This window comes from Tiliqua scincoides, chromosome 8 (genome assembly GCF_035046505.1).
Source record: "Tiliqua scincoides isolate rTilSci1 chromosome 8, rTilSci1.hap2, whole genome shotgun sequence".
NCBI classification, from domain to species: domain Eukaryota; kingdom Metazoa; phylum Chordata; class Lepidosauria; order Squamata; family Scincidae; genus Tiliqua; species Tiliqua scincoides.
Genome location: NC_089828.1, coordinates 31156087 through 31178358, shown reverse-complemented (window position 1 = coordinate 31178358; position 22272 = coordinate 31156087). Strand labels below are relative to the sequence as shown.

The following is a 22272-nucleotide window of genomic DNA, read 5'->3' as shown; positions in this document are numbered from 1 at the left end:
AAATACTTTAATTAAGTGGAAAATAAAGCAGTGGTCCCAAACTATGTGACGGAGCTAGGTTACAACTCATAGTACCTCATAGGTTAAGTTGCCATGTTGGGCACATACACTGTTCTGAGCCTCTTGGAACAGGGATGCTTAGGAAAAGATTATCCCTAACCTCTCTCTGCTGTGGGTCTGGGATATCATATGAGGGAGGGAGATCAGGTTGTACAGTTCAACCTGTACTATCCCAGAAGCTCTCCCGTTGCTCAGGGGGGGCCAAAATTCCACAACAGGGCACACATTTTGCATGAGGAAAGTTCCTGGTTCAGGCCCTGGCAGCATCTGCAGGTTGGGTTGCGAAAGACCACTGTGCAGGGATGGCTTCGGGGCTTGCCCAGGTCAGGTAAGGGCCCATGCCCATCAAAAAGGCTCACGTGGCTGGGCTGACACTTGAATCCTCCATACTATGGACACTGGGAATGCCCAAGATGCCATGATGGATGAGTAGAGGTATCATAGCAGGCCTGGTAGAGAGGATTGCCCCGGGGCCTCAACAACCTGGTGCCCGCACTGACTCTGTGTAGGGTCAGAGCAGGGCTGCTGCCAGCCAGAGAAGACAATACTGATCTCATTGGGCCATGGGTCTGACTTGGTAACTACAGCAGCTACCAATGTTCAAAGCAGGCCACGGGCTAAAGGGTAGAACAACAAGAGGCGGTATTAACCAGGCTGTCCCACAGTTGCTCAGAAGATGTCTGTCCCTTCTTCTGGGAGCCACTCAAGAAATTTTGGTGCTTTTTTTCCTGCCCCAATGTGTCTGTTTTCAAACGCTTGAGTAACACTGCTCGAGAGGCCTGTGTGAAAGGTCAGTAACCTCCCATCAGCTGAGTGTTTTGTATGCTTTTCTCAGGAAGTGGGGCAGAGCCACTGGCTATGGCACTTCAGATGGGTCAATTATTTCCTTCCCCCCCCCTTACACTATTGCACACATTAGACTGCAAATCCTCTCCACTCTGTGAACCTCGCACAAACCAAGAGGGACCTGGACAGCCACAAAAACGAAGCGCTTGCCAAGCGGCCTGGACTGAGCACATTTTCAGGAATGGACAGAATGTCCTTTCAAAGCAAGCGAGTGGGGAAACATCAGCCAAAGAAAGGCAGGCGGGTGGAGAGGGGAGGAGGAGGACTTGCTACACATCTGTTATTGTAACTGCCAAGGACGCCTCCTTCACAAGGGGGGAGGGAGAAAGAATGATGAGAAGAGTCTTCTAAGGCCAATTTGCCATCTTAACTAATGCTGAGAATTTTCTCTTGCAGTGAAGCTTGGACCAGGAGCTCTGTGGAAGAGGCAACAACTTCCAATTGCCAGCAAAACAGGGTTTCAACCCAGGCTACAGATATCAAACCCCCCCCCCCCCATGGTGTTTCTGGATTATACCTCAGCTTGCTTCTCTGCACCCCCTCCCTCGCCCCATGAATTGTTGCCTTGTGGGCTAGCCTCATCTTGGATTTCTTAGGCTTGTCCAGTCCTGTTGCACCTAGCTGGACTCTGCCATTTAGCTCTCAGGTTTACACCCTTGGGTTTACACCTTCCAATCCTGCCCCTGTCTCCTCTGCCTCTGGCCACTTGGAGCCATGCTGGTTGCCTGGATGTGGCCCTCAGTGCTGAACTCCTGACACCCTAGCATAGCTCTCTCTGGAACCCAAGAAAAAAGAATGTTTCACTACCAACCCCCCTAGCTTGAGCTGGAGCTGCTGCATTGGATTAGAAACTCAAGTCGGCTGGAGTCTCCATTTGAGAGGTTGGAATGGTAACCATTCCATTGTGCCCCCCCCCAACCCTCCCAATACAAGCCTCAGATATCAGGCCAACCTTCCCATTGCCTTATAATCAACCATCACAACCTCACCATAAAACTTCCTTCGACAATGGAGATAGCAAAGATGAACAAATTCTTCTGGACCTGCAGTGGAATTGTCTCAAGAAAGCAAGGAATGACCAAAACGGTTTCCAAAATTGGGATGCCCCATAGCATGACAGATGTCCATCGTGCCCAAAGCATGGTTCAACATATTTCCAAAGAGAATGGGCCTGTGTAAGGTTGAATTTCTGATGCAAATAAGTGCTTCAGAGTTGTACAAGATCCTCGTCGCTGCAGTTCTTGGAGAACTCAGGAAGTCAAGTCCTTCAGAAACCGTAAGACGTTAGGTAATCGTGAAGGGCATTGAAGATCTCAGAACCTCTTGAAGAACCAACAAATTAAGAATCTCCTGGAAGGAGACAGAAGTTCTTGATGTTTTCCCAACATCCCGTCCATAAGGAAAGGCTCCTTCAGATAACAGAAGTGGGGTTGATTCATTACAATGGGGATATAAAAACATCCCCTCCATTTGTACTGAGTGAATGTTTTCAAATGAAGTGGGAGATTTCGACAATGGCAGTTTAAGTTTTCCTGATGAGTTCTGCTACAGAGAAGGGAAGAAGGGCGCATGACCATGTCATGAAATAAATATAATATTTTGGGTCCATTCCTTTTATGAAAGGGGATAAGAATGTTAGGCAGCAGTGGGGGGAAATTAAAATTGGCAGCTCATCATCTTCGTAAGATTACACACACTTTTCATCAATGCTGCAGTTAAATTCCACAGTCACTTGAAAATGGGTCGGGGTACAAACTAAAAGGGGGAAAATTGTGTCTCTCATTAAGTACAATAAAAACACTTTTCAACCTAGGAGTTTGTTCAACTCAGAAGGTAACTGAAGAGATGGAGTCAAGGTGTCCAGGTGAGAGTGACGGGGAAAGGCAGTCCTGATTGGCTGAACAGTGGAGGGCGAGGCAAGGCCAGGGCATCTTACATCACTGAACAGCATTTGCAACGCTGTTTCTTCATGCTGAGATCCTGATCGGCTTCTTTTGGGTCCGTATCATTGGCAATCGGCTTCTCCCCAGCTTGGTTCTCTTCCTTTTGCGGGATGGCTGTTACAGGCTCCACCGCACTGCCATTGGGTGGGGCATGGTCCTTCCCTGTGCCATCTGGAGCTGCTTTGTTCTCGGCATCTTCAATCACCACCAGCTCGGCCTTGATTGTTCCCTCCAGCCCCAGTACCTTTTTGGTCTCGTTCTCATCTTCTACGTTCTGGTAGCCCATGAAGATCATGGTGACCGGTTGCTCTTTGCTGGGTTCTGGACCTTCACCAGAAGCTAAGAGCTTCGGGCTGTCTACTGGTTTGGCCTGTACACCGGTGATTTCCTTCCTGGGCGTGACTTTCTGGCTGGGTGGATTGCTCCTGGAAGCTTTGACCTCTTCTAGGGTCTTCTCTGAGACTTCACTCAGGGTGACCTCATCTGCCTTGTGGATGAGCTCATCCACCTCGGAAGAGCTGAGCTGGTGGATGCCATTCTCAACAGCTCCATCTTCAGCACGAACTGCATGGACCACTACAAGGAGACAGAGAGGGTACACAATGAGGACCAAGAGGGAGAACCAAGTGCCTCTGGTTGGTTATAGAATTGAGCCAATGGGTCATGGCTTCCTTGTTCCAAAACTCCTTTGCTGCCTCTATTGTGGAGTTGAAACATTACAAATTTGGGCAAAAGTACAGTTCAAGAGGTTCATCAGTTGTGTTTTGTTTTTTAAACTTTCTGACTCCATTTTGGTTCAAGCACAATTTCTAAAAACTGATTTCAACATTTCATGCAGTATATTATTGGGCTCTTTTTGCTTGGGCTGTAATTCTATCCAAAGAATTCAGTAACTATTTAATTTGAGGGTGTATATTTATTTTAACAATTTTTTTAGAGGGGGTTGCAAACAAAATATACAGCAGGATTAAAAGAAAACACAGGAAATTGAAATGTCAGTCCTGGCGTTGCAACCGGAGGGACTGACAGTTGGATCCCTTATTTTAAACCAGTGATCGTTTTCCATGATTTTTTTGTTTCATGATTTTTTGTTCTAACTCCCGAGAAAAGTTTTTGGTGTGGGTTCAGGTTTGCTACAACTCCTTAGAAGCTGCTGCTATCACAGCCTATTTGCATGTTTCCCTTGGTTACCTCTAGATCAATTCACATTCAGGCTGCAATCCTTTGCACACTTCCCTGTGGGTAAGCCCCACTGAAAACAATAAGCCTTGTATTGGATGTGAAAGTCATGACAAAAATGAAGGTGTTACTGGTGTCAAACATAAGGCCCACGGGCTGGATGCAGTCCCTACAAGCAATTTTTCCATCCCCCATTGGGCTTTCCCAGTGTGATAATAGGGCTCTCTTGTATCTTGAAAGCATGATTTGCACATCTTCTCTTCTTCATCTGCAACTAATGAGTTTCTATGTGAGGAATAAAGTGCTTATTTCGGGCCATCATCTGCTTAATGATGTAACTTCCTGCTTAATGATGTAACTTCTGGCCCTTGGCAGGCACCATGAATGCTATTTGCCCCACTATATGAAACAAGTTTGATACCCCCGTGTTAGCGTGCTCTCAGATGCAACTGCAATATCCTGATCACAACAAGAACATCACCACATCTCAAAATTAGGAAGCCCGTTAAAACAATACCCTGAATATTTGCACTGGGATTACAAATTGTCCAGGAAAAAAACTGTCCCATCAGATTGACTTGCTCTTGATTGCCAGGAAAGGAAGAGATAGAGTCTGTGCCCCTCGTCAGCCCCCTTTTTTCTAGTTGTATACCTTAGACTTTAACAGAGAGGTTCTGCGCTGCCCCAGGCCTCATCCCCCAATATTTATCACATTTTTATACTGCTGTTTCTCCAAGTTGCTCAGGGTAGTGTAAATGGTTCCTTCCCTTCTGTTGTCCTCATAACAACCTCGTGAGGTAGGTGAAGCTCAATTGTAGTGACTGGCTCAAGATCACCCAGGAAGCTTCATGGTTGAGCAGAGCTTGAACCTGAGTCTTCCAGGTCTAAGTTCAATGCACAAGAACCAATACACCAGAATTCCGGAACCAACACTGGAACTAATACACTATCATATGGGGCAGTTACCGTCAGGCCTGCTTCCTAACTTCACCCTCATGCCCTATCCACATGCCAGAATGTTTTGTCCCAAGAGATGGTAACCTCTTAACCCATCTATTCAAATTATTCTGCTAATAATAGTTATGGATTACTAGTTGCTGTTGCTGCTAATAGTTGTTGCTAATAGTTGTTGATTACCAGGAACTGTCCCTTGCAGGACATTACAAGATTGACTCTTGCAAGTGGTTCAAAAGCCCTAAGCCCTACCATTGGAATGGAAGTGGAATGGCCCTACAATTAAATGGGGTGTAGCTCCCCTCCTCCAGCTGCAGATTTTTTGGTCACCTCTCTGTGTGCGTGTGTGCGAGTAAACTGCCAATAGTTTGTTACAATATTTCAGGGGTGGCCAAACCGCAGTTTTCAAGCCACATGCAGCTCTTTGACACATAATATGTGGCTTGTGAAAACATTTTGGCTGTGCTCCTTTTTGTATCACAATTAACTTAAAAGGTAAATAAGAAATTTTCAAGCTTTATAATTATTTACCAGGTATAAACCAAGAGTCCACTGGGTTAAAATATATATTTAAGTAAGTAAATATATTTAAGAATTTAAATGCTTCTTAAATATCTCAGCTCTCAAACATCTCTCTTGCAGTTCTCAAATATGTGAAGTTTATTGTATGTGGTTTGTACATTGAGCAAGTTTGGCCACCCTGTTCTAGTTATACTAAGGGGTCACCAATTTGGTCTTGTGGCTTCATGCATCAGAATGTTTTAGACTTCAGGCAGATGAGAGGCCTGATTCCGACACTGTTGAACCTCCAAGAATGGAGATTTCTTTGATCTTGTCTTTCTTCTGACGGGAGCGGAGGGTGGCATGCATGACTTCTTGTCCACTCCACTGTAGCCACACAACAACCTTTTGAGTAGGATAGTTCTTGACTCACACATGGGAGTCAGGAACAGAAGAGCCACAGGGAAACCATGCCAAAGCTTCTGTTCCTGTTCCCACTGGATGGGCAAGAACCTCTTTGCCTGTAGGAGAAATTGGAAATTGTGGGAGAAATGGGTGGTCCAGTCAGTGGTGTCACTAGGGTTTGAGACACCCAGTGCAGAAGGTCAGTGCATTATCCCCATGATGGACCTCCTCCCATGCAGTGGGTGGGGCAGCGCCCTGGGTGGTGGGCGTGGTGATGAACCATTGCCCCACCCCTGCTGGTTTTTTGGCTATAACTTTTGATAGAACACAGATATTTCAATACCGTTTTTTTCACTGCATTCTGCTGTAAATGACACATTGAATGGTATATAACTTGTTGGTATTATTCCCACAAACTACGGTTTTCGTGATTTTGGTCACTAGTGGTGTCACTCCTCCTGTGCACGTCACCCAGTGCAGTCCACACCCCTGTACCTCCCTAGCAATGCCACCGGAGCCAGTGCTTCTGTTTGCCCCTGGCTCTAGCTCCAAACATGACCCCTCTTTCAAAACTAGTTGCTACTGAAAAACGAGAGGTGATACAAGGCTAGTCCCTCAGTAAGGGCCTGACTGGCATCTGTGGAGGTGGGGCTTCCTGACTATGCTCCTGCTAAGAGTGACTACAGGAGGCAAGATGTGGCCTTGGGAGCTGGGTGCTCCCCCTGGTGCATACCTTTCAGCTCGTCCTCGTACACTTTGACCCCCTGAACCGAGTGGTCCTTGGGGAGCCTAGTGGTGCTGGATAGGACCTTGGTCTCCCCCGTATGTTTGTCCTTCTCCACAGTGATCTCCACAGAGTACATAGCTGAGACACAAACAGGACAGTGAGTAGCCACCAAAACACTACCCCCCCCCCGCACCCCCATCTCACCCCAGGCTCAGAAGTGAAGCATTCAGCATGAGCAGGGGAAGTGCAAGACGTAAAGTGGCAGCAGGGTGTGGGTGAAGTACCCATTTGAAAGCTCCAAAATATTAATAGGTGCAAAAGGAAACTGTGCGCATGGCTGCAACGAGATGGGCAGCGAGTAGTGGGAAGCTGCTGTCCTCTACACCGCCAAGCACAGCCTACTTCCCAGAATCCTTTGTGCCCCCATTTGAGCTAATCCAGCACCTCTGTCAGGTCCGTTGGCTTCCCTTGGCAGTATCATCATCATCAACATCTGTGGGGCTTTCTTTAATTATCTGTGTTGGATCATCTGAGAGAGCAATCCTAACCAACTTTCCAGCACTGAGGTAAGGGCAATGTACCTCCGAGGTAAGGCAACAAACATTGCCTTACCTTGGGGAGGCCTCTGTGACTGCCCCCCAACTGCAGGATGCAGAACATGCCCCACTGGCACAGCTATTCCAGTGCTGGAAAGTTGGTTAGGATTGTGCCCTGAGTGACATAAGAGGGGTTCCCTGCCCCAAGGTGCTTACAATCTGAATTTGGTCAAGAGGGAGAGATGGGAAAGAAGGGATGAAGATAAGCAAAGAAGTTTCATTTCTTCATTTCTTCAAGTTTCTGTTCAGCTGAAATAACTAAAGGGTTGTAAGCCAAAGGCTACTCAGAAAAAGGGGAAGGGGTTTGAGGAGGAATTTGAAGGGAAACAGAAGTGGCACTACAGAGGGGCTCCGCCGGAGGCACCAGATATAGGGGAGAGCAAGGGAATATCATTGGAGTGAAAGGTGGAACTGCATAGGTGTTCTAGGAGTGGGCTGAGGACAAAAGGGGCAGCAAGGGGAAAGGGAGGTTTCTATGTAGATGAGTGTGGTAGATTTGGAATATGAAAGACAAAGGAATATAGAGTGCATGGGAAACACAGGCATAAGGATAAACCAGGCAGCTTAAAATTTAGAGATAAGGAAGCTGTGCTGAATGGAGAAGGGTGTGGGAGGAGGGGTACTGCACTGTCTGAATGGTGGGAGAGGTGGATGATTTGGGCAGAGATTTTCAGCCAGGAGATGGTGTACACTCCATTAATACCTGCCCAAGATATGCCTTTGCAATTGGTTGCTTATTCTTCTGTGACAGAGACAAACTTGGCTTCCAGCGATCACACTGCCAGAGGACCGTGGCTCACTGAGAACTTCCAGCAATGCAGAGAGGGCAGAACGTGAGAGGCAGCGTCGCAGTCTATTGCAAGCAGCCCACATGTTTGCAGGAGCTGGCCAAAGCAGGACAAAGGGCTATGGAGGCTGTGAATGGCAACATGCGATTGGCTGCACTTTGCCCTTTGGTTAGAGTTAGCAAAAAGCCAAACAGAGTAGCAGGCGGTAAGTGCACGACGGAGGACGGGGAGAAATTAAAAACACGTGTTTCATAAGAACCCTGATGCTCCAGATTCTGTTCCGATTGCAGACTCTGGGAAGAAGCCTCCTCCCACAAAGCAGGTACAATAGCACATGGAAGTACCCAGGCTGACAACCGCCTCTGCTGGGCAAGCGGAGGGCAGGACAGATTGCCGGAAAAGTCTCTTACAGACATGCCTTGCAATTTCTCCAAAACAAGGAGACCAGCATGCAATCCAGAAAGGCTCTCTTGAGCAGCAACTTGATATATTTGTACCAACACAAGAAGAGCCTCTGGCAATGGTCAACAGCACTGGGGGGGGGTGTCCCTACACACACCAAAGCCGCTACACAGTTCAAGAAATTTCGTCAATTATTGGGAAAAGCTTGGGTTTGGGAGAGGCAGGTTTGGTCCAATAATAAGGCAAGGCAAGCAGGCTGCCTCAGGAGGCAGATGGTTAGGGTGGCACTCTGTGCCCCCAGACACCTCACCTAGTCTCACCTAGCCTATCTTCTTACCTGGTCCGCCTCACTTTGTTGCTCTATGGTTTGAAACAGAGGGGCAGAGCTGGTGGAACAAGGATATTGGGAGAACAGTCTCACTTCTAAACAGTGCAACCAAGATAGGAGGGGGAAGCAGGTAGGGAGCTGCCGTGTTATCACCATTTCATTTGTCTCTTTCTCCTCCTTCTTTGTGAGCAAGCAGCAGTTGGGATAAGAGGGCCACTGCTTCCTGGAGGAGCAGACTACAGGTGGTGGCCGCCACCATCCTTTTTGCTTCTCCCCACTTCCAAACTGAAGTGAAAGAGTTTGGGGTGTATGAACTCACCTGCTCCCTCTCTGCAGGAGGAGGTGGGGTGTCCAATCCCGTGCACAAGGGCAGCAGCAATGAGGGGAAGGTGGCAATAGGGGTCAGACCTGGGGTTTGGAGTAACTCTTCCACCCCATGGCCGGAGCTTACCATTCCACAGGTCACCGCGTGACTTCAACTGTGATTGGGGGGAGGGACGCTCTGGGCAGTCGTGTTTGGCTAGATTTCCTATCGCACAGCCTGCTGGGACGCTGGGCAGCAGATACAACTGCCCAGAGTGTCCCTGTCCCCCAATCTCAGTTGAAATCATGAGGTGACCCAGCGAAACAATAAGCTTCCGTTCGAACCTTGGACAGCTTTTTTTGATATGCAACAGCCATAAGTTTGCAGCCGCTGGTCTAAGCCTAAAGAGATGCATAAGCACGTCTGTTTGTAGATGATGTACAAATACACAGAAGGAAATGCCTTTTCTAAGGTGCAGCCTGCTGCATATAACTCTTGTTTTTCAAAGATGTGCAATTATCATATGTGCACATGGATTCAACAAAGCATGCTGTTTTTACTTTATGTATATGTGTCCCAGCAAGTCATGTGTACAAGTGTCATCTTAGAAGAGCCATTCCTCTTGTCCCACAGATGAAGGAATGCCTCGCCAAAAAACAGCATATGCCACCTCCAGTTTTTACTCTTATGAATTTTTTAAAATCTGCTGAAAAATCAGAGGCAGATAGTTAACAGATTAACTATTAATCAACTAGATTAACAGATCTTAGAGCGCAATCCTAAACAGATCTACTCGGAAGTAAGCCCCATCAAGTTCAATGGGACTTACAAGCCAGTCCTAATTAGGATTGGGCCAGCGCATGGAGGGTTTTACGACAGCAGGACACCGTCTGCTGTTGTAAAATGGTTGCTGATGGTACACGCAACCCATTGGTGGCAGCCATTTTGCAAGTGCTCCTTCAAGAGGCAGTGGTGCAGCAGCCTCACTGCCGGAACCTGCTGCCCCTGTCAGAGCCGGTAAGCTGGCGGTGAGAGCAGGGGTGGATAGAACGAGGCAGGGAGGGCCCAACAGGAGAGCGTGAGGTAGTATCAGGGGCAGGTATCAATGGCAGCAACTTGCACTTTTGACTCATTTTTCAGCATTTTAAGAACATAAGAACAGCCCCACTGGATCAGGCCATAGGCCCATCTAGTCCAGCTTCCTGTATCTCACAGCAGCCCACCAAATGCCCCAGGGAGCACACCTTACTGACTTCAGATCTGCACCAGCAAAGTAACTGGCATAGATCCAAGGAGTCCCACTGGGATAAAGGAGGCTTATCCATGGCTAAGGGAATGAATGTTCCCTTAACTGGAGGAGTTCTCCCCGACTGCCCCCCTGCATGATGCAGTGCACACTCTGGTGGTGCGGCTGCACTGGAGGAGGGATTTCATTAGAATTGGGCTATAATTCTCAGGTACTTATGGGATTGCAGCCTTAACAGATTAATTCATTGGACAAATGCTGTAGTCCTAATTAAAAGGCAGATGATTAATCAACTAAGGGCACAATCCTAATCCCTTATGTCAGTATTTTCCAGGACTGGCATAGCAGTGCCAATGGGTCATGTGCTGCATCCTGCAGTTGGGTGTCACCCACGGAGGCCTCCTCAAAGTAAGGGAATGTTTGCTCCCTTACCTCAGAGCTGCATTGCCCTTATGGCAGTGCTGGGAAAGTTGGTTAGGATTGCGCCGTAAATCTTTTTTTCATTGGTTAAGAGCCCTAATATAGATGGACACACACACACACACACATCACAGCAGAGTGATATATATGTCAAAAGAAGCCAAACACAGAATGAGATTATATAAATAACATTTGTGCCTGGGGCTTGGAAACGGATCGAGTGGTACAGCAGCCACTTTGCTCCAGGAGGGTTTCAGCACATTATAACTCTGGTGTGGTTAATGGGTAACGCCACTTGTTCTAGCCATGTTTTCCAGAGGCAGCTGCATTTGCAATCTGGACAGTTCTCCACCAGTCATTCTTTCTTTGACCTTGGAACAGGCCATGGCTCACAGCTTAGCTCCATGTCCAGACAAAGGCCCAATCCTATCCAACTTTCCATCACCAGTGCAGCTGCAATGCAGCCCTGAAGTAAAGGAAAAAGTGTTCCCATACCTTCAGAAGGTTTCTGTGACTGCCTCTCCACCACAGGACTCAGTGCAAGCCCCATTGGCACAACAGCACTGGTATTAGAAAATTGGATAGAATTTGGGCCAAAATCATTTGCAATCTGCAAGCAAGAAGGAAAAATCGAATTGGAATTCCTCCCTCACCTTCTTGTTTCTAGACCATTCCCAGGACATGATCAGGATCTCACGTTTGACACATTTCATTTCAAAAACAGAGATTTATAGGCCTAGATCTCTGTGCTCACCCTGACACCAAAATGCTGAGTTCAGGAAAACACAGATTAAGAAGACAGCAGCAGCCCCAGTGGGTTCAGACCAAGGTGGATTCATTAAGCCCAGTCTTCTGTTTCCAACAGGGGACAGCTAGTTTTCTCCGAGAAATGTACAAATAAGGCATGAAGGCAATAGCCCTTCTTGGTTATCTATCCCAAGCACCTGATATTCAGAGATAGACTGCCTCTGAATATGGGTGATCCATTTGGTTCCCAACAATGACAAGCCAGATACATCCTGGAAGCTCACAAACAGGAGTTGAAGCTGACCAACTTCCCCTGTTGCTTGTTTCCAGCATCTGGCATTTTCAGATAAACTGTCTCTGTATACAGAGGTTCTCTTGAGCTATCATGGTTGAGAGCCACTGACAGATCTATTCATGATGGCTTCATCTAATCCTTTTTGAAAATCCAATAAAGCTGAACACATCGAGCATGAGAGTTAGGTTTACAGCCCAATCCTATACACACTTGCCTGGGAGTAAGCCCCATTGACACTAATGGAACTTACTTCTGAGTAGACATGCCTAGGATTGGGCTGTGAGTTAGTAGAATGGACGGTGCCACTTAAGACTGAGTTACATTTTTGAATGCTCACCTATATGGAAAAATCCCCTGCAAGCAGAAAGCTAACACAGAATAATCTTTTTTCCTAATGTGCTAGATTTTTCCTTGCAGGGAGTTAATGGCATCCTATACCTGTAGTGGAATCATCCATTCTTCCACTTCAGGATTCTACCACCTTGTTCTGCTGTAGGCCAATGGTTCTCACACATTTAGCACTGGGACCCACTTTTTAGAATGAGAATCTGTCAGGACCCACTGAAAGTGATGTCATAACTGGAATTGACATCATCAAAAAGGAACATTTTGAACAATCCTAGGCTGAAATCCTATCCATACTTACCCAGGAGTAAGTTCCATTTACTATAATTGTTAAAAGTATATACATAGTATCTGTATGTAACATTTCCCCAAATGCAATCACATATCGTGGAAGCCTCAAGACTAATATATTAAAAATAAAAACTGTCCCGACCCACAGTTTGAGAAACACTGGCCTAGACTAAATGGCCAACACTAGCAGCCATCACCGGATTGTGTGCAAGCAATTCCCAGTTAGTAATCAATATAAAGTATCTATTTATTCAGAACTTCCCATTAGATTCTGCAATGAGCATTGCTTGCTGTCTTGAAAGAGAAGGAGAAAGAAAGAGGGGGAGAGAGACCACCTTCTGTTTGGGAAGCCCAGAGCCTCAACGAGGCCAAAGGAGGCAACCAAGCCTCAAGCAATGAATGGGCAAGAGGCGCTTGCCACTGCCTCCACTAATTCCTGTCACTTTTCCTCCTGCTGCTCCCTGGATTTGAAAAGGAAGAGGGGAACAGAGTGGAAGAGGAGGTGTAGAGCAGAATGAAGTGATAGTATCCTATGCCCTAGCCCACCTCCTCCACACTTCCTCTTCCACTTTGTTCTCCTCTTCCCTTTCATATCCAAGGAACAGGAAAACCAGCAAAGGCAGCAAGTGGTACACTGCCATGCAAGGGGAAAGGCATCTGGTATTCAACCAGGCTGGCCAGCCCAGGGGAAACCCCCCGCCCCATTCTCCTATTTGCAAAGACACTTCCTCAGTAGTGAAAAAAAAATACTTTGCACATTCTTAGAGGCACTGGCATCTGGTCTCACATCATATATAAACAGCAAACAGATGCCAGGGTCACCTCCTGGCAGAATCACATTCCCATTCTGGCAAATGGGAATCAATTATGCAAACTGGTTTAAAAACACACCTAACTTGGAAGCAAACGCCATGCAGTACAGAGCAGCGACAACTGGACTGAGCATCAGGCTCACTACCCTTTGACTATACTTGGTCAAAGAGTTCCTATGATTGAGGGTGGCTCCCCCCCAAGATTGTTAGACCTTGACAAAAGCAGGTGAAGCAGCAGCATGCCATTGTGGCTAGCACAGAAAGCCTCCAGGGCAACAAGGCTCAAAGAAACTCCCAAATTTGGGGGGGGGGAGTGCAAGGCAAGAGGGGATGAAGAGGGGGAAAGAGCCCACATACCTGCCTTCATCAGGCCACCACCTTCCAAAACTTTCACAGGACTGTTGGAGGCTTTGTTGTCTATCATGAAAGAAGAGAAACAGGGAGTTACTGTTTGAGAAATGCATTTGGACCCGATACCTGTCGGCTCAAATGATTGGGCCCCTCTGTGTATCCTGCACCTATCAGCCTTGTTCCCTCCCCCATGTACAGGTTGTGGCCACAAACACATGACTTTATCACGTGTAAGCACAATATGTGCAGCTTTAGGACATATGTACCACCTCTGCAGTGCAGAAATCACAGCAGGAGCCTTAACTTACAAGTATCCCCTCTTTCTATTTTTGTCAGCCAAGTTTGTTTGTAAGAGCCTTCAATTGGAATTAAAGTTGGTTTGGCCTCTACCATCTCTAGCTCTGTATATTCATGCCAGTTGCTTTTCTAGGTGATGCCCTGGAGCATTCTGGGAATGGCTGTCACCATGTGCACCTTCTCTAAGCATCGCTTTAGGAAACTTTGGCACCAAATTCAAGTAGTAGTAAATTCATCTTAATGGAAAGTTGAAGACATTTTGTCAGTGCAAGTATGAGGAGTCTCAAATCGGGGGCTACAGCAGAAGGAAGCAGCAACATTACTGACAGACCACAATGGCTGCTAGCTAATAGGGGGCACTGCTAATGACCAGAGGGCAGTATTGCAACCAGGGCTGGCCCAAGACCTCCTGATGCCTGAGACAGCATGCCAAATGTTGCACTCCTTACCCAGTGATGTGCCAATATTGTAGCTCAGCACTCTCCTCCTGTTCACATTTCCTCTTCCTCTCTGTCCCCCTCTTCCTTTTTCAATCCAGGGGTTAGAATGAGAAGAAGGAGCAGTGAAGGCAAGCAGGCAGACAGAGATGGGCACCCTCATCAATCCGCTTCCTGAGGCAACCTCTTCAGTTGTCCTCATGGAAGGGCCAGCCCTGATTGCAACTAGCAATTCAGCAGGGGTCAGGTAATACAAGGCGGCCGATAGGCTTCTACTGGATCCCACGAAGATTTTTATTCCGGCCTGGTGATTATTCAGTCTTAACATAGACAGTGCCAAGCACAGTTACCTAATCTCAGGGTTTGATGCAAGCTTTCATGGTTTTATATATTTTTTTACCTTTTCCCTCCTGGATTATATTCTACAGCTCCCTCAGGAAGACCCATTATACAGCAGTGAATGTAGTGCGCTGCAAAGCTGTAGGGATGGGATTCTCTGTATGAGTTCATGATTCTTTTTGTGTGTGTGGTGCTTTTAATGATGCACAAGAGTATGGAAGCAGGAGCATGCATGCATTTCAGTAAAACACCACACAAAAAGAATCTTGATCTAGTCCTACTCATTGTGATTATACTGAGATGGCTTTTTTTTTTTTTTTGCATTGCTGCATCAATGTGCATGCGCACATCGGAAATGTGGATTAGGGAAAAATACAAATGAAAAGAAGGAAGTGAAATTTGTAGCAAACTGCAGTGCGTATGTTCTTCTTTGGGGCGAATTTTAGACATTTTGCTGGTTAAACTGGAAATCAGGAGGAGAGGGACACACTGCTGAATGAACTTCTTGAGCAAGAAAGGAATGGAACTGGGGAAATCCATTCATTCTTAATTTCATCCTTAACTGTACAAACTTTCAATTAAGTTTGTACTTCCGAGGAAGTTTCTGAGGAAGGAGATACACGATTGGAGAGTTAGAACAGACAAGAGAAAATATGTCTTTACTCAGCGTGTGGTTGGTCTGTGGAACTCCTTGCCACAGGATGTGGTGAAGGCATCTGGCCTGGACGCCTTTAAAAGGGGATTGGACAAGTTTCTGGAGGAAAAATCCATTACGGGTTACAAGCCATGATGTGTATGCGCAACCTCCTGATTTTAGAAATGGGCTATGTCAGAATGCCAGATGCAAGGGAGGGCACCAGGATGAGGTCTCTTGTTATCTGGCGCGCTCCCTGGGGCATTTGGTGGGCTGCTGTGAGATACAGGAAGCTGGACTAGATGGGCCTATGGCCTGATCCAGTGGGGCTGTTCTTATGTTCTTATGTCTTCCTGGCTACTTAGTCTTGTGCTGAACTTTTCTCAGCATTGGGATTTTAAAAGAAAAAAACAAGGAGAGACCAAGTGGCGGAACTTACCCTTGACTGAGCCTAGAGGAGTCTGTGGAAAGAAGAAAATACATTCATAATGTGAAAACCAGCAGGAATTACTTCATGCTCCTAATGATCTTGGTTGGGATTCAGTACACCATTTGTGGTATTTTGCATGAGCATTCAATGCTGCCCTTCAGCCGACATTCTTTTCTACCTCCTATACCCCTGGAAAGGGGGGAGGTCCTTTGGAACCATGCCTTTCAAGGTGTGTGAGGGACTGCCCCCCAACAGCCTGGCACCCTCCATGTGTATCAAGGGATTCCCTGAATCCCAGCCAGGACTGGACAATGGCTTCGATTTATCAATCACATTTGTATTTTAACCTTCCTCTGATGAACTCAGGGTAGATGGTGGGAATATTTCTCCCCTTAAGGTTTATATGTGGAGATATATTAATTTATCATAACAAGAGCCCTGTGAGGTAGACCAGGCTAAGAGAGTGAGAAAGAAGCAAAAGGTCATCTAATGAAACTCTTTTTTTTGGACCACTTTGATGATTTTTGATGTCAGGTTATAAATCGCTAGCAGTTCAATCCTGAGCTGCCTGTTGCCCAGAGGAGCAGAGGCACCAAAATGGTGACTGCCACATCCTGAGCGCACCAGGCAGCCACTGGCGGCTCCTTGGGGGAAGGGGAGATTCATCCCCTTTCCCTGGATAATGGTGAAGGCCCCACAATGGGGTTACTCAAGTCTGCACTGGTTATTTAGCTGGCACAGATTTGAGAGGCCCCATGTCAGGTTGGGAGGCCCAATGTGGAGTTCTGGATCCAGCAGAGCAGAGCTCCACCAGTCCCACCTCCTCTCTCCCTACCCCAACTTACCTCTCCACCACCTGGAACTCAGGCCGGTGTTGACTCAGCAGGGACTGGTGCTGCGCCAGTGCTGAGCCAGCGCTGAGTCTCACAGGTATGCTTTACAGGACGTTTGTAACACTCAGTGCTGGTGAGGGGCTGGCATTGACCATTGAGGATCAGGCCCTAAAACAGCCATTTTCAACCATGGTGCCATGGCACACTGGTGTGCCATAAGTGGTCCACAAGTGTGCCACAGGAATTTGGGGGAAGGTCATTTATTAGTAGGGCCAATGGGGGATGTGAGCCCCTTTTTTGCAGCACGGTATGCCTTGTCGATTGTCAAAAACCCAATGGTGTGCCTTGTCAGTGTGCTGTGAGATGAAAAAGATTGAAAATCGCTGCCCTAAAATAAGAAATTAATGATTCAGAGCCACCTAATTCGGCAGACACTGCACCCTTCTTGTGGCAATGAGTTCCTTAATTTATCTGTATATTTCCTGCAGCAGTGTGTCCTACAAGCTATCTACTGCATGAAGAAGTACTTTGTCAAGCCTTCACTTATCCTGAATCAGCTTGATTGGGTGACCAACCCCTTCACAATGCTAGTACTATGACAGGAGGAGAAATGCCATCAGTTTTTCGCCACACCATTCATAAGAGACTAGAACCTGGGAGAACAGAGTTCAAATCCCACCTCTCCCAGAAATTCATCTTTCATGTGCACATTGGACAAAAGCATGGCTAGAAAATGTCACTCGGGGTTACTAAGAACAGAACCATCCAGGGTTTGGGTTGCTGCTCCTGACCTTTGGTGTGTGGGCTAGCTTCTCTTCCTTGGTTGCCACAGTAGGCTCCTCTGACACATTTTCTTTGGTTGAAGATGCTGAGATGCCATTTTCTAGTTGTTCCAGCTCCTTCTCCAACCTGGAATAAGAAGAGATTCAGTTGATTGATATTGCTTGATCAGCAGGATAAGAAAAGGATATTTTAATGCTGCATAGACTCATAGCCAAATCAATATGTCCTTTTAAGAGGATGCTTTCAAACTGTTCTGTTCCAACAGGCGTTTGGGAGTTTGGTCCAAGAAGTTTTGTTTAAATGATCTATCAGCGGCTGAAAAATTTGAATTCAGAATGGATGTAATTCACTGTCACTTTTTGGCAGCATGAACTACTGTGAAAGGGTGTTAGTTTGCTTTGTTTTCATTCCCCCCCCCCACCCTTCTCAAGGAATGAATGAATTTCTGCTGATATAGTACTGAACGCTGTATTCTGGCTCTAAGGAGTCACGTGGGACAGAAATGAAATAAATAGTGGCTTTGAATGTCAACTTGGGAGATAAAGGGGGATAAAAATTTGTAAATAATCAAATGAATGAATGGATGGAACAAAGAGGATTTCAAATGCAACTTGTAATTACTACCTCTGTTGTCCTGCTCTGCTGTTCTTCCAAGTTGAACTCAAGGTATCATACTGTATATGGTTCCTGCTTTTATTTTCACAACAACCTTGTGTGGGAGGTGAGGCTCACACAGATTAACAGCCCAATCCTGAGCTCCCCAGTGCGCAAGGCTGCCGCAACGCCAAATTGGCTACTGCAACATCCCACATGCTCTTTGGGGGAAGGGAGCCTTCCCCCAAATAAGGGAATTAGCCCTGCAATGAGGACACTCAATTCTGCGGTGACTCTTGAGCCGGCGTCCAATCAAGGAGTTCTCTGTCAGGCCACACGGACTGACATGGGGCTCAGGATCTGGTGGAGCTAAGCTCTGCCACTCCTGCCCCCTCCTGCTCTGCTCCCTCTCCCCCCCTGCCCCCCTGCCCCCACTCACCTCTCCACTGCCTGGCAGTTTGGACAAGCCACTGGGTGGAGGAATGTGGGCCCAGAGCCAGAGTTGGCCCAGTACAGGCTCGCACTTGGCTAGCTCTGGTGCTGGGCCCGCAATAAAGCTTGCAAATGTGTCTTATGGCATGTTTGTGACAGTGTGCACCAGCCATAAGCTGGTGAGCCGGGCCCTGGATCAGGACCTAACTGGCTAAGGGGCATAAGAACACAAGCAGAGTCCTACTGGATCAGGCCAAAGGCTCAAAGGATGATGTAGTGGTTTGTTAGTTGGACTTAAACCTGGAAGATCCACATTCAAATTCCCACTCAGCTATGAAACTTCCTGGGTAATCTTAGGCCAGTCACAATCTCAGCCTAACCTATCTCATAGGGTTGTTGTGAGGATAGAAACAGGGGGGAGAAATCATGTATACCACCCTGAGCATCTTGGTGGAAGGGTGGTATAAAAATGTGAATCATCATCATCATCCTCCAGGCAATTCTGGGAAGTCCCCAAGCATGAATTGAGGCATAAACCTTTCCCTCCATTAGTCTGCTATAGTGCCAGCACCTGGTTGCTGGGGTCCCAAGGGTAAAAAGCCCTGCACTGGACACCCCAAAGTACCCCCATCCATTTCCAGATGGGACACCCCACTGATACTGAGAGTTCAGACACAGGGTCCAGAGTATCCCTTATCCAGACTGCTTGGGACGTGAAGGTGTCAGGACTTCAGATTCACCTGAATTTCAGAATAATTGCATAAATATAATAAGAAATATATTCTCATGCTCTTTTCATTGTTACCCCTATGGGTGTCTGCTGGCCTCTTCAACATTTTTCAACAATGTCTATACTGGGACACACCACAGAGCAGACAATAGAACTTGCAGCCTGAACCTGCATTGTATGTGGGAATGAGCACAAGGTCTTCTAGTGTTCACACAAGAGAATACATGACACAAGTGGTCCTCGTATCCACAGGGCATTCACGCTTTACAAACACTGCTTCTGCAGCCTGCAATTTGCTGCCTGCTTGGCTCTGCACTTTGCTGCTTTCTGCACATAAAAAAAAAAGTCTTGGACAAAAATGTCTGGATTTCAGAATAGTCTGGATTCCGAATGTCCAGATAAGGGATAATCTACCTGTATTAGCATTTGTTGAATTTTGAATGTGTGCAAATATTTGTTTCCATTTTGCAAGCGCAACCTTCAGAGAGATTTTGGAACCTTCTGGAGATCTGAAACCGTGTGACTATCTGATTCATGCCTGCCAGTGGAACAATTCAGCCAAGCTGAAAGAGTGACAAGGGTTCATTTCAGCTCTACAGGCAAAACCAGAACATTCGGCTGTTGTGAAACATGCGCGAATATTCGTTTCTGTCCTAGTGGGGCAATATTCCAGATCAGTTTGAGCACTGGCACTTCTTGCTACTGGACATCCTTTTGAAAGCTCTTGCAGATTTTAAAAAAGAGGTACATAAATGGCTGAAACAGAAAGATTGGCGAGGGAAGGACAGCTACTGGCTGCATTTGTGGGCAGGAGGGATCACTTAGGCTGCTGTTTCTCAGCAACGCAGAGGTTGCCAGGAACACTCTGTGATGGATCTTGGTGTGGGAGCCAATGCAAAGGCAGGAGGGGATAGATGGTGGGAGGAGGGTCAGGCACACTATCATTTCTAGTTAACAGCCCAACCCAGTGGCTGCGGTTGAAAGGACGGAGATGTTTCCCTGGCTTACATAATCCTTCTTTGCTCCTTCTCCAGGCCTCCGAACATTTAATCTTCACCTAGTTGTATTCCCCTTTCTTTGGCCCCCAAAGACAGAACACATGGAGCAGTTAGGGCAGAGCCAAAAGGAGGAGCACATCTTGGGGGAGGGGAGTGTGTAGGTCATTGCTGAAATGGTGAATCCCAATTTTGCTCCGTCCCATGGGGGGGGGGGAATTTGCACTCCTTGCAGTATCAAATCAGTGTATTTCTTCAACAATGTTTGAGCTCGTGAGATCTTTGAAAGCAAGGCCAGCCTCAGCATTATTGGTGACTGAGGCAAGATGTCCTTGGGCCCAATCCTATCCAACTTTCTAGCCCTGGGTAGCCATTCCAATGGGGTGTGCCTCCACTAGGTCTCCACAAGGTACATTTGTTCCCTCGCCTAGGGACAGCATTGCAGCTGCACTGGCACTGAAAAGTTAGATAGGATTGAGCCCCTTGTAGTCTTCCAACAACCCGTAAGTTCCCTGCTGGCACCCTGTTTCAAAGCACTAATGGAGAACCAGTGTGCAGCTGTGGTTCTACTGAGACCTGAGTTCAAATCCTGCTCCCTATTCAGTCACAAAGATTATTGGGCAACCTTGGGCTAGTCACTTAACTCATAGCCCAACCTGCCTTACAGGTTTTTAATGAGGATAAAATGCTGTTAATAATAATAATAATAATAAAATGCCTGGGGTGGGGATGTTCATGTGTGTACCACCCCACTCTGACTGTCTTGGAGGAGATCAATTGCAGCTTGTTTCAAAACCCAGTACAATACTTAGTACTGCTTGAAGCATTATTGGAAAGCAAAACTTAATTATAACCAGAATGCACCTCCCAGCCGAGCGAAATGAGGCTGCAGTGCCACTGTCACATCTCCAATTAATCACGTTTAGTGTATCACAGTGCTCTAGATTGCTCTCCACGTCTCTGCAAAGCACAACGAATGAAAGCACAGAGGTAATGTGAATAGGGTAATGCAGGGCTTTTCAAACTGGGGTGTCGCAACGCCTCAGCCTGCGGGGGCAGCCTGGAGGTAGGGAGGAGGCAGCGGCGCGATCGCCAGGATCGCGCCACTCAGGGGGGCTGCAGGGGCCCTACATGTACCCAAGCCCCTGCAGGCTCCTGGGGGTGCGGGGAGTCCAGCGCGACCTGCAGCAGGGCTCCCCGCAGCAGTGAAAGTAGATGTGGAGCGATCGCGCTCCACTTCCACTTTCCCCCTTACCTCCTGGTAAGGCACCCTTGCCCCAATGGGTCTCCTCAGACTTGTGCCACCTCCTGAGGCCCATTAGCCCAATGCTAACAATTACCTCTGGACACTCTCTTCTAATTCCTTTGCTTTCAGGTCATCCTCCTGCATCTGCTTCTTCATGGCCTCGCCTTCTTCAGCCGTGGACGAAGGAGCTCCTTCCAGCAGCCATCTCTCTCTCAAAGACTTTGACTGGGAAGCAAAGCAGAGAACAAACTTGACCCTGCAGGGCAGGCTTGAAGTCCTTAGCCTCCACTTCCCTTCAAAAGGAGTGAGGAAACCCATCCCCTAACTGAGTAGGGTCTGTACACAGCTGCTCATGTTCAAAATTTAGATCTTAGAACTACAGTACATCCCAGGCAGCTTGCACAGCTCACACCTCATTCCATTCCTTATCCTGATAGTCGATAATCAGGCTTTCTTAGCATGGACGTTGGTTCCTTAATAAAGTGGCACTAATGTCGACATGGTGCTCCTTTTGTTTATAGGACAAACATCTCACAATCTGACTCATTTCCAGGTCTTGTCAAAGACTTCCTGGGACCTGATACTCCAAATACTGTCCCCTTACAGGGCACCATACCAACTGCAACTGCTCCTCCTGACCCTGGATCTGAAAAGGAAGAGGGCGACAGAGCAGAAGAGGAAGTGTGGAGGGGAAGGGAAGGTGAAAGGTGGGTTAGAGCAACCATTTTCAACCTTTTTTGGCTACGGCCCTTTAGGAGCTCTTCTCAGATTCCAGGATCCCCTGTCAAACAAAGATATAACACGAACAGAACAGATAAACATAAAATCCCCTTCGTATAGTTTTCAGTCTGTGGGCCCCTTTCAAATGTGTCATATGGCTCCTGCTGAGAATGACTGGGCTAAGGTGTTGGATAGATGCTTTAGCTCATCTTCCTGTTCTGCTCCATTCTCCTTTTCCTTTTTGCAACCAGGAGCAGGAGCA

At 47.1% G+C, this 22272-nt stretch overlaps 1 protein-coding gene across 1 annotated transcript in view; it reads right to left on the bottom strand.

Annotated features, from left to right (window-relative positions):
- Positions 1–1845: 1845 nt before the first annotated feature.
- The window catches only part of PALM (paralemmin), a 57084-nt gene continuing 36657 nt past the window's right edge, over positions 1846–22272 (bottom strand). The window contains exons 4-9 of the mRNA XM_066635900.1: positions 21385–21515; positions 17302–17419; positions 15687–15708; positions 13547–13606; positions 6622–6753; positions 1846–3425 (exon numbers count right to left, since the gene is read on the bottom strand). Coding sequence (XP_066491997.1) covers positions 2839–3425; positions 6622–6753; positions 13547–13606; positions 15687–15708; positions 17302–17419; positions 21385–21515 — 1050 coding nt within the window. The 3' untranslated portion in view covers positions 1846–2838. The remainder of the gene's footprint in view (positions 3426–6621; positions 6754–13546; positions 13607–15686; positions 15709–17301; positions 17420–21384; positions 21516–22272) is intronic.